Source organism: Nicotiana tabacum, chromosome 14 (assembly GCF_000715075.1).
Source record: "Nicotiana tabacum cultivar K326 chromosome 14, ASM71507v2, whole genome shotgun sequence".
Lineage (NCBI taxonomy): Eukaryota > Viridiplantae > Streptophyta > Magnoliopsida > Solanales > Solanaceae > Nicotiana > Nicotiana tabacum.
The window spans coordinates 21,384,001-21,397,134 of NC_134093.1; the positions used below are offsets into that span (position 1 = coordinate 21,384,001).

At 32.9% G+C, this 13,134-nt stretch overlaps 1 protein-coding gene across 1 annotated transcript; it reads right to left on the minus strand.

The window, feature by feature from the left end:
- Nucleotides 1–8,911: 8,911 nt before the first annotated feature.
- LOC107806849 (membrane protein PM19L-like) lies at nucleotides 8,912–11,478 on the minus strand. Its single transcript, XM_016631101.2, has 3 exons — nucleotides 11,253–11,478; nucleotides 10,481–10,658; nucleotides 8,912–9,360 (listed from the first exon to the last, which is right to left on the minus strand). The coding sequence occupies exons 1-3, from the start codon at nucleotides 11,380–11,382 to the stop codon at nucleotides 9,135–9,137; spliced, it is 534 nt and encodes a 177-aa protein (XP_016486587.1). The 5' UTR covers nucleotides 11,383–11,478; the 3' UTR covers nucleotides 8,912–9,134.
- Between the last annotated feature and the right edge of the window lie 1,656 nt (nucleotides 11,479–13,134).

Genomic DNA, 13,134 nt, shown 5'->3' on the forward strand with positions numbered 1-13,134 from the left:
ATAATATACTGGAGATTGGAGCACCTATGTATGAACTTCCATCATATTATGCTGGACCAGTGTATTATGCTGGAAGTTCAGTATATTATGTTGGAATATTTTTCGGATTTTGAACATTATTTTCGTTCAGATTTATCTTTACATGAAAAGTGACTAAATTTCGATTACTTTTGAAATTGTGGCTATTTTTCAATTACTACTCGTAAATCTGACAATTTTTGAATTTCATCTATTAAATTCGAAGTTAAGGGCCCGAATCCATCAAATCATTTTACCTAGATATAAAGTCGTAATGTGCGACTCTGGTTAGCTAGTGAATCTGTTATATCTCATTAATTTAATTTAATTTAATTTAATTACCCAAAAGTTGCAACTCTAATGCCAGTCTTCACCACTAATAAAATTAATTAATGCAATATAATGGATGAAGGGATATATCAGAAAATGAATAAGTTTTATCGGGACCAATTGTATAAAAAAAGCCCATATTTGTGAAATCAGAAGTCCTCAAGGGGTTCATTAAGTCCAGCTAGACTTTTAGGCCCAAAACCATCAAGCTACATCAAAATTTCATGGGGCGCCCTATTTGGTCGCCCCCATTTAATCTGTACAACTTTTTTATTTTTTTTAACTAGTACCTAAAGTTTAGACAATTTCAAGCCTTTTTCTCCTCATCCTTCTTCTTATTTTTCTTCGATGTGAAAACAAAGGTGGCGCTTTATTTTTTACTACTGCTTAGGATTTTTTCTTCTTATTTTTAATTACAAAATGGGTTTGTTAGATTTATTATCATTTTGACAAAATAGATGATTGTGGCTTGTTCTTGATGATATTTGGAGGTTATGTATCAAATTTGAATTCATTTGGAGTAGATTTATGTGTTAAATCCTGTATTGGATTGTTGAAATTTGAAGAACAAATTTCTATTTTTGGGCAATTTGTACTTCAAACCTATTTGGCCTTACGCGTATGAAAATATTAGTTGCACTTCAAACCTATTTTCCTTTAAGTGCATCTGAAGAGCAATTTTTTCTTCAGATCTATTTGACTTAAGTGCATGAAAATATTTGTTGCACTTCAGACCTATTTGGCCTTAAATGCATCTTAAGTGCAATTTTTGCACTTTAGACTTAATTGGCCTTAAGTGCATTGCACTCATATTAATTTTCTTTTTTTAACTTCAAATTCGATTAGTCTTAAGTTGATTCTAAAATGGACAAGTTTGTAAATTTTTGTGAAAGCGGGTATACCTTCAATTGTGACCCATGCCTGTCTTATTACTTCTCTAAGTAATAAGTACATTCATAGAGATCTGTATTCACGCTCAATATTTATATTAAATTAAATTAGGCAACTTAAAGTTACAACCAAAAAGGAAAAATACATATTACGCTTTCAAATTTAAGTGACAAAATGTCTGTCTTTATATATATATATATATATATATATATATATATATATATATATATATATATATATATATATATATATATATATATATATATATATGAGCACGAAAGTTCTTTACATTCTTTCCCTTTTTTTACCCTTAAAAATAGATTTTACACTAGATAAAATAGTCATTTAATTATTTTTTAAATAATTAGGACTCGAAAATCCGTTGGAATTTGGTTATTAGATCTTTCCTAATTTGAATTACATACCTAAAAATTAGGACTTTAAATCAATTAAATTTTACTTTAAATAAATAGTAAAAAAGTCAACTCTTCTGGAGCGTTAATTTTTAACTGTCCCATCCTTATTTGATTCCTCTTTCGTTGTCTTTGTTTTGCAAATATCTACTTACTACTTACTATTATCAAAGCAAGAAGACGTTATGCCAAATAATGATCAATAAATTTATCCTTTGAAGACAAATTAACGTTAGACAAATTATTATTTTAATACTTTAAAATTAACTCTAAGTTTTGACTATTAAATTTGTTCTTATTTGAACAATGTACGAACTCAAACATTAAGGTACTTAAAGTATATCACAAAAAAATATCTAATTAAATTGAACTTTAGATAAATTAATATTAGTTCAAACTCAAAGGGTATTAGAATTTTTCATGTTATAAATGTTTGGATAAAATTAATGTTACATTTAAATATTTAAAGCTTGGATGATCTAATATGAATTTGAATCAACACAAAAATTATCCCCTTTAAGGTTGAGAACAAATAATTAATTTCTATATTAATTAACTAATTAGCAATTAAAAGTATCAAATTCAATTTCTTTTCAAATTCATTATATAAGTAAGTTTATTTTTCAAGTTGAGAAAACTCTTAGGCTAGATAATTAAATTTATTTTTATAAAAAGAGCACTGATAATGGATGATATAAAAAATAAAACAAAACAATTATTCTATAGTATTAAGAGTCAAATTGGTAAGTATACAAACTTAAATCAATAGTGATAAAATAGCAGTAGACAAAATGCATTCTAAATTGAATTAATTTTATAATTAATTTTTGTTTCTATTCACATTCATTTCAAAACACGATAGCTCCCTATATTTTTTATATATTAAATTATTTTGATAAAATATTAACTCATCATTAATCATTTTTAGACTTTGCATCATTACCTATGGATTTTTTCTATGATACAACGCAACCTCTTTATTTTCAAATCTCTAAAATAACAAAAGATTTAACTTTTAAATTTATTTTATTTGAAAATTAATTTTTGTGATTAATGTGTTTTCAATATTAGGTAAAAAAAAATATTATTTTTGAAATCACAATAAGGCATCTAAGGGCTTTTGTGGAGCGAGTTTTTTCTTTATTAAGTTAGCTAAATGAGATTAACATTCATTATTTTCAAGAACTTATCATTTTTAAAATTTTATTTTATAACTCAAACACATTATGTGATATTTTAAAATTGTATACCCCTTGATATAAGTACACGCGCAAAGCGCGTATCTTAAGACTAGTTACTAGGGATATGTGTTTCACATTTATTGGACTAGTAAAAATATCGGTGAGTGTAGGTTTTTATCCGATACCTTTTATTAATTATGGAACCCAACCTCCACCATGGAAACGTCGCATGCCGGAGTAATTAAATAGTTTTAAGAACTATAAATAATTCATTAAATCCTCATTCAATCAGTTCTAACAATTTCTTGTTAATCTTGTTGTTTCTTTTTAACCTTGCTGTAAATTAACATCTCGATGTCCGGTTGTTGGTATAAAGAAATCGCCTCTATAACAACCACCACACCAATAAAATAAGCAATATGAAGTGTATACCTTTGATATGCATAAAAATTAAGCAATACAAGCAATATACTACTGTAATAACTATTTCAAGACTCAAAACTATATATATATATATATATATATATATATATATATATATATATATATATATATATATATATATATATATTGTTATGGCTGAAGTTATTGGGCTTAGAAGAATTATTGGGCCGAGAAGAAGCCACAAGGCCAAAAGACCTTCACAAAAGTTAATTTGGGATCCAGGCCCAAAAAGTGCAACAAGGAATCAGTATGCTGAATATTGTTAGAAACTTCCCTTCTCTAGTCTCTCTAGCATATTTTCCTTCTCTAGTCTCTATCACATATTTCTCTTTGTGGCTCTGTCTCTCTCCATACTTTCTTTCTGTTCCTATCTTAGTTATGTTAATGTCTATCTAGTTATTCCCTAATTCCATGTATTGAGTTTCAATTAATTAAAGATCAATTCTCAGTTCCTATTTGTTTGATAACTTCATAACACATATCTATCATTTTGATAGTAGCAAACATGTTGTTGTATGTGAAAGAAAGAAAAGTGGACAAAACAAAATAAAAAAAATAAAAAAAGATGAACTTATGATGTAAGCGCTTACATCGGCATTCTTATGATGTATGCGCTTACATCGACATCCGTATGATGTAAGCGCTTACCTCGACAGTGCATTCAAATGCCTATAAAAGGGGTATGCATTTTTATTTGCAAATCGTCCCTCAACTTTTTCTTTCTATCTTCAATTAATAAAGAGTTATTCTTTGTGTGGCCGTGGAGTAGGTAAAATTGCCGAATCACGTAAATCTTGTCTTGTCTTGTGTTGTACAATTTATTGCTTTTCTCTTTCAAATATTTTTTCTTCTATTAGCCTGACATATTTTCCAACAACTGGTATCAGAGCACAAACAGTGTAATTCTGATAGAAAAGTACGGTACTGGTGCAGGTATTATTCACAAGAATACTGCGACACTATTGATCATTGTTACTATTCAAAGGCACTATTCACATGTTTTTTTGTGAAAAATGGCATCGGATGAAGGGAAGGTTAAGATTGACAAGTTCAATGGCAAAAATTTTGGATTCTGAAAAATGCAAATAGAGGATTATTTATACCAGAAAAAACGAGGTAAAATCAGAGACTATGGCCAAAGCGGATTGGGATCTATTAGATCGCCAAGCTCTTGGTGTGATTCGTTTGACACTAACACGAAATGTGGCATTTAACATCATTAACGAGAAGACCACTGCAGGCCTGATGAAGGCGTTATCAAATATGTACGAGAAGCTATCTGTTTCAAATAAAGACTATTTGATGCGTTGATTATTCAACTTAAAGATGACAGAATGTGGATCAGTTACGGAACATATCAATGAGTTTAATATAATATTAACTCAGTTGAGTTCTGTTAATATAACATTCGATGACGAAGTCAAGGCATTGATTCTACTATCATCTCTACCAGAGAGTTGGTCTGTAACAGTAACTGTAGTTAGCAGTTCATCGGGAAATACCAAACTCAAATTGGATAATATTAGAGACTTGGTTCTAAGCGAAGATATTCGTCGAAGAGAATCAATTGATTTCCCAGGATCTTCTTTTAATAACGAAAGCAGGGGAGAAGCAGCCAAAAAAGACAAAGTCATGGTCGTGGCAGATCAAAGTCAAGGAGAATACGGCAATCCAAAAATCGCAAAGACATTACGTGTTAGAATTGCGATAAAAAGGGTCACTACAGTAGTTAGTGTAGAGAGCCAAAGAAGAAAAAGAACGATTAATACAAGGATGATAATTCAGCAAATGCAATTGCCGAACAATTGGGTGATGGTATAATTATATTGCTGGAAAATTCGGGAAGGTTTATCTAGCAGACGACACTCTGGACATTCTTGGGAAAGGTGAAGTTCATATAAAGACTTCACAAGGCACGCTGTGGAAATTGCAGAATGTCCGAAATGTTCCTGGCCTCAAGAAAAATCTGATATCTATGGGTTAGATTGACAGTGAAGGATAAACAACAGCATTCGGTAACGGATCGTGGAAGATAACCAAAGGACATTTGGTTGTGGCACGAGGCTTCAAGAAGGGAACATTGTATGCAACTACAATATAGAGAGATACTATAGTAACAATTGATCAAGGTCGTGATACAACATTGTGGCACCGGAGGCTCGGCATATGAGAGAGAAGGGAATGAAGTTGTTGGTATCCAAAAAAAAGTTGCCAAACCTAAAGCATGTTGAATTAGGTTTGTGCGAAGATTGCATTTACGGGAAACGAAAGAGAGTTAGTTTCTCAAAGGTGGGAAGGACGCCAAAGAAAGAGAAGCTGGAACTAGTGTATACAGATGTGTGGGGACCTGCTCCTGTAACTTCTCTGGGAGGCTCACACTATTACGTCACCTTCATTGATGATTCCACAAGAAAGGTATGGGTTTATTTTCTGAAAAATAAATCTGATGTGTTTGTTACCTTTAAAAGATGGAAAGCTGAAGTTGAAAATCAGACAAGTCTAAAGTTAAAATGTCTGAAGTCTGACAATGGAGGAGAGTATGATAGTCAAGAGTTTAAAGCATTCTGCTTTGAGAATGGTATTAGAATGATCAAGACAGCTCCTTGAACACTGGAATAAAATGGCGTTGCTGAGAGGATGAACAGAACCCTGAATGAACGAGCTAGAAGTATGAGAATACATTCTGGATTGCCGAAATATTTTTGGGCTGAGGCTGTTAACACGGCAGCTTACCTCATAAATAGGGGACCCTCTGTACCGCTAGATTTTGAAATTCCTGAGGAGGTATGGACAAGAAAGGAGGTAACTCTCTCACATCTGGAATTTTTGGTTATGTTGCTTATGTGCATGTAAACTCTAATGATAGAGATAAGATTGATCCTAAAGCCAAGAAATATTTCTTTATTGGCTATGGTGATGATAATTTTGGTTATCGATTTTGGGATGATCAGAATAGAAAGATCCTAAGACACACGAATGTCACATTCAATGAAAATGTGATGTACAAAGACAAGCTTGAAGTAGAACCAACCAGAACCAGCAGACAGACATCTGAAACATTTAAGTTAGAAGAAATCTCAGAAAATGAATTGGCTATAGAGCCTACAACTGGATTTGAAATTGAAGATGCCGAACCAGAAGCCGAATCTGGATCAGAACCAGAACCAGAGATAGAATCAGATGGAGAACCAGATCTAGAGTCGGGACTTGAATCAAATTCGGGATCAGTTAATCCTGAACCTACATTAAGGAGATCTAAAAGAGTCACGAATACTCCAGATAGGTTAACTCTCTCTCTCTCTCCCCACTATTTACTTCTACTGATGCTGGAGAACTAGAGCATTTTGTTGAAGCAATGTAGGTGATAAGCTCTGATAAGTGGAAGCTAGCCATGAAATAAGAGATGAATTCTCTTCAAAAGAATAAAACATGGATACTTGCAGAGTTACCAAAAGGAAAGAAGGCATTGCAAAACAAGTGGGTGTACAGGGTCAAGGAAGAGCATGATGGTAAGAAGAGATACAAAGCACGATTAGTAGTAAAAGGCTTTCAGCAGAAGGAAGGGATTGACTACACCGAGATCTTCTCTCCTGTAGTCAAATTAACTACTATCAGGTTGGTGCTAAGTATCATAGCTGCAGAAAATTTGTATTTGGAGCAGCTAGATGTTAAAACTGCTTTCTTGCATAGTGACCTTGAAGAAGACATCTACATGAAGCAACCTGAAGGTTTTCAAGTTTCTGGTAACGAAAGCCTTGTGTGTAAGTTGCAGAAGAGTTTGTATGGTTTGAAACAAGCACCCCGACAATGGTACAAGAAATTTGATGGATTCATGCATAATAATAGTTTCACACGATGTGAGATGGACCATTGTTGTTATATCAAAAATCTTGATAAATCCTATATCATTTTACTATTGTACATTGATGATATGCTAATTGCAGGATCTAGCATAAATGAGATCAACAAGGTTAAGCTAACTGGCGTAGGAGTTTGAAATGAATGGCTTAGGACTAGCTAAGCAAATGCTTGGGATGAGGATTAGCAGAAACAGGTCTGAAGGAACATTAAAATTGTCTTAAGAAAAGTACATACAGAAGGTACTAAGCAGGTTCAGTCTTCATGATGCAAAGACCAGAAATACCCCACTCGGAAGCCATCTTAATCTGTCGAAGGACCAATCACCTAAGACAGATGAAGAAAGGAAGTACATGTCCAAAGTTCCATATGCTTCAACAGTAGGAAGTTTGATGTATGATATGGTTTGCACTAGACCTGACATAGCCCATGCATTTGGAGTTGTCAGTTAATACATGTCAAATCCAGGAAAGGAGCATTGGGAAGGTGTAAAATGGATATTGCGATATCTCAAAGGCACCTCAGGTATGACACTTTGTTTTAAAAGGAGAAATATTATCTTACAAGGTTTTGTTGATGCAAATTTAGGCGGCGATCTGGATAGTCGAAAAAGTACCACATGCTACGTGTTCACCTTGGGTGGTACTGCTATTAGCTGGATGTCTAGACTTTAGAAAAGTATTGCTCTATCTACCACTGAATCAGAGTACATGGCAATTTCAGAAGTTAGAAAAGAGATGATTTGGCTAAAGAATTTTCTTAAAGAGCTAGGTAAAAAGCAGGACAATTGTGAGCTTTTCAGCGATAGCCAGAGTGCAATTCATCTTGCCAACAATCCAGTGTTTCATGCAAAATCGAAGCATATCCAGTTGAGGTATCATTATATCCGAGAGTTGATAAGTGAAGAAACTCTTTCCCTGCAGAAGATACCAGGATCAAAGAACCCGTCAGACATGTTGACCAAAGTTATCGGTATTGACAAACTGAGGCTGTGCACTGCCTCAGTTAGCCTTCAAGACTGATAGGGTGAAGGCGCCACCAGAGAATAACAAATCTTTATTTTAATTTCTTTCTTGATGTGACATAGGTTTGGGGGGAAATTAATAGTAGCAAACCTGCTGTTGTATGTGAAAGAAAGAAAAGTGGACAAAAAAAAAAAAGATTAACTTATGATGTAAGCGCTTACATCGGCATTCTTATGATGTAAGCGCTTACATCGGCATTCTTATGATGTATGCGCTTACATCGGCATTCGTATGATGTAAGCGCTTACATCGGCATTCGTATAATGTAAGCGCTTACTTCAGCAGGGCATTCAAATGCCTATAAAAGGGGTATGCATTTTCACGCTTATGTCGGAAGAGCATTCAAATGCCTATAAAAGGGGTATGTATTTTCATTTGCAAATCATTCCTCAACTTCTTCTTTCTCTTTTCAATTAATAAAGAGTTATTTTTTATGTGGCCGTGGAGTAAGCAAAATTATCGAACCACGTAAATCTTATCTTGTGCAATTTATTACTTTACTCTTTCAAATATTTTTCCTTCTATTAACTTAACACACATTTTTCCTAAAAGTTTGCCTAAAGTATTAATGTTGTTTAATCATGTCTGCAAAACAATTACTCATAATTTATAATTAATGACATACATTTCTATAAGAACAATGAAAATAACGTAACTTCAAACTAAAAATTAAACCAAATTAACCACCAACTCCACGTCACCTCACATTTAAAAGGACAAAGGATAAACCAAATACACTTAAACAGCCAAGTTCAGTGCCCTTGACAGAGCCACAAACTTAAACTCTAATATATCAGCTTACACAAATTCAAGTCTTGTTTTCATGAACTATATCATGGTCACTACGTACAAATTGAATTAAAGACGTACTTAAAACTAAACTAAATTAAACCCTAGCTCCGGTGACACCAACTCCGCCGGGAGTGCCGCCGACCCCGTATTCGGTATCTCTGTATCCTGGACCGTACGTGCTGCTAAACCCTAGCTCCGGTGACACCAGTAGTACCCTTCTCTCCAACTCCGCCGCCGACACCGTATTCAGTATCTCTGTATCCCGGACCGTACGTGCTGCTAAACCACCCAGCGTGAAGCATTAGAACGTAGAGAAGTTGGGTTACTCCAAGTACTATCACAAAACCCTCAAGAACTCGTAGTCTCCATCCTCTCCAGCCTCCTATGTTAATCTCCTTGCATGCCAATCTACAAAATAAAAATTGGTTAAGATCTATTAACTTTTATATTGACAGTATTACAAATAGTAACTATTAAACCACCCAAATCACTTAAATAAGAAGTGGATTTAAACACTATCAATGATTTTTAAGGTAGTAGCAGTTTAATGACCATCTTAATTACCATATTATCATTAACGTAATTACCACTTTTTTTGCAGAATGATTATGTAAATATTACATAGTGAGGATTTGATTTCTCGGAGGGAGGAAACCGGGGGTCTATCGGAAACAGAGGATTTGATTTCTCGGAGGGAGGAAACCGGGGGTCTATCGGAAACAGAGGATTTGATTTCTCGGAGGGAGGAAACCGGGGGTCTATCGGAAACAGTCTCTCTACCCTGACTACCCAGGGTAGGAGTAAGAACTGCGTATAAACTACTTGAGATACAATCATACTGGGTTGTTGTTGTTGTATTTACTTCTATCTTATGCACTAAAATAACTTAAACCGATGCTACTAATTAATACTAAGTGTTGTACATTTTCCATAATATAGGTGGAACTAATAAGGCGTGAAAAAAAAATGGTTTTCATGGGAAGCAAAATCAATTTTTGAGAATTGAAAAGCAGAAAAAAGGGACTCTAAAACTTTGAAGAAACTTTCGATAAAATGTTTTTTGCTCCCCAAAAACACAAAAAATCACTCTCTAAAAAAATTAACTTAAAAGAACTCTCTAAAAGTCTGGCCAACAAATTGATTAGCCGGCCAAACACAAACAACTTTCATAAGTAAGTTTCAAAATACTTTTTAAATTGATTAGTCAAACACAAATCCACTTACTCACAAAAAACAATTACAAAATAAGCTAATTTTATAAGTAACGCCAAACAGACAAAACCACCTTATTTTCAAGGTTGAACTTATTCAATTGAAACTAATGCTATTTCAAAATAAATTAATTCCAAAAACGCATTTCAAAATAAATTAATTTTAAAAGCGTGACAAAAAATGTATAATTATCTAATAAAATGAAACAATTACTACTTGATACAACATGCTAAATTACACTAATTAGTAGCAACTGTGAAATTATTTATAAATCAAATCCACTTTAAATACAATGTCTACGAAGATATTAAAGTACCCGAATGCTAGTGCAGTCACAGCCCAGGCTATTACAGCAGAGGAACCAGCAGCAGCAAGACTGTCATTTCTCCATGTCCTTAGATGTTTTGCACCTATCAGTTTCGATATTATTCCTAATACTGCTGCTAATATTGCGAATACGAGGAAGAACATCGTCGCTCCATTTCCTCCAAAACCTGCAAAAATTTACATAATATCAAATTCACTAAACTTTTCAAGTAGAAGAAAAGAGTTGACATAATCGATAAAGTTGCTGTCATATGACCAGAAGTTATGAATTTCATAACTTCAAGCCGTGAACTCTCGCAAAAATACAGGGTAAATTTACGTACAGTATACCTTGTGGTCCGGCACTTAGACGAGAACTTAATGCACCGAGTTGCACTTTACTAAGCCTTCCAAGTAAAAGATACTACTAAACTCACTCTTTCTCTCAGACTCATCAATTTTTAATTTCAAACGCCAATTATATAAATATATATACTCCTATCATTTTTTAGGAAGACTAAACGAAAAAGAAGTCACATAAATTGAAGAATATATAACATCTTATTGTCTTCATATATATTTACTTCATTTGGTTGCTGCATGCAAATATCGAGAAATATGTAATCGATAAACTCTTCATAAAGACATCCAAACTAAACGATCTTGAAATAAAATAAAACAAAGAAATATATCTATATGACTTGACCTTTTGTGCACCATTCAAAACAAAAAACCACATATTATCAAAAGAAGAAAAAACTAAAGAGAAATAAAGAACTTACTAGGATGATTAGTTTGGCCATTAATGAACCTGTTGAGACACCAACTAGCAAAACCTAAAACAATAAGATACATTACTAAGTTAATAAACAACAACGGTGCTGCTAATGTTTTTGCCACTGTCCTTGCCATTTTTTAGTCTTCTTTCTTTTCTTGTCAATGCCTTAACAATTTTTTCTTCTAACTTTGAGCTATTTTCCCTTCTTTCAGTAGGTGTTATTTATGGAAAAAAGGAGGTGGTATTGAATAATTTATATATAGAAAAAAATTAAAGATTATGAATTACGTGTCAAAATTATTTGCTTAGTTGCTTTGAACATTGAACAGGTGGAGGGACACTTGTCAATTGCTAAGCTTATATTTTTTGTTCCTCTGGATTTGCACTTTTCAAGCATCATCAATGCCTATCCACAAGATAATAATATATTCTTCTTTAATTTATTATGTTGAAGACCGTTTTATTTGACATTTTGTGTTTCTCTGTGGGTGTCATGTTACAGCTATTTAGAAGCTACAGGAAACATCCACACATGCAACCAATTAACGGGAAAAAAGTTTATCCGTATTTGAGTATACTAAATTAATCAATATTGTCATGCAGGCAGTGTTAGAACGTGTGTAGCGGAATCAAGCATACAATTCAGGCATCACATATATATAAATTAGATAATGATATTATTACGAGATTAGAAACACTAACCTCTTGAAATCGTTGCAGGTCTTTCACAAAGCAAGAATCTCAGATTGCAATCTTCTGTTATGATCCTAGTAAAACCTTGGACGAAATTACTTTGAGTACGCAAGAACAATACAACTCTAAAAAGTGAGTTACCGGATGAAAAACGCCTTCCTTATGTAGACTCATTTTTCAGCCAAAAAGGACTCGAAAACACGTGTAGGATTCTGCTTGTGCAAGTAGAATCATACTCTAACTCTACAGGATACTTTTTCCCCAAGTCACTTTTTACCCAAGTCAATTCAGGTTTTTACTAGGCATAACAGGGACCACAGAAATAATAAGAGGATACTGATTATAGTATTAATTTGAAAATTTGGATGAATTAATTCCTACTATAATTAATTATAATTTATTCTACTAAAAAACTGCAATTGAACTCCTCAATATGAATTTTGAAAATTCACTAACACTTATTTTAACTCCTCATGTTAAGGTCACAAATACCAGTTAATTAAATTAAATCACTGACAATTTAATTTAATCAACTAATTAAATCCTTTATAATTCCACTTAAACTATTTCATGTGATAGATACAAAATTCACCGGTCAGATTTTCACATAAAAACTTATAAGCTTACATAAAGCGGTATCATCAAACTCTAAATCGAGTCATGGATTCTATCAACTAATTATTATTTCACAAATGCTATTCGTTATTGTCCAATCTATTAGGCATACACTAACTCTGAATAGAGTTGTACGTTTTGATAAATCAAAACAATAAACGAATTACATTGATCATAATAATTATATCAAGATTAGGAGTACAAGCTCATTTAATGAATTAGAGAAAATATTATATATATATATATATATATATATATATATATATATATATATATATATATATATTTAGTACAAAAACATATTTTCTCTACTTGATCCGTATTGTCATGTAGGGGTTGCAAACGGGTGGTCGGGTCATATATGGCCAGATTTAGTGGCGGAGTCAGAATTTTTATCAAAAGATGTCAAAATATAAAAAATTAGATACAACAAAAATCAAGGAGAATCAACGTATTGTAAATATACATAAAATAAAAAAAATTATCTAGCAATATAGTGTAATTTTCTGGCGAAGGGGTGTCGAGAATGTGGCTCCGCCACTAGCCAGGTTGAAAATGGGTAATGCAAAAACTGGATA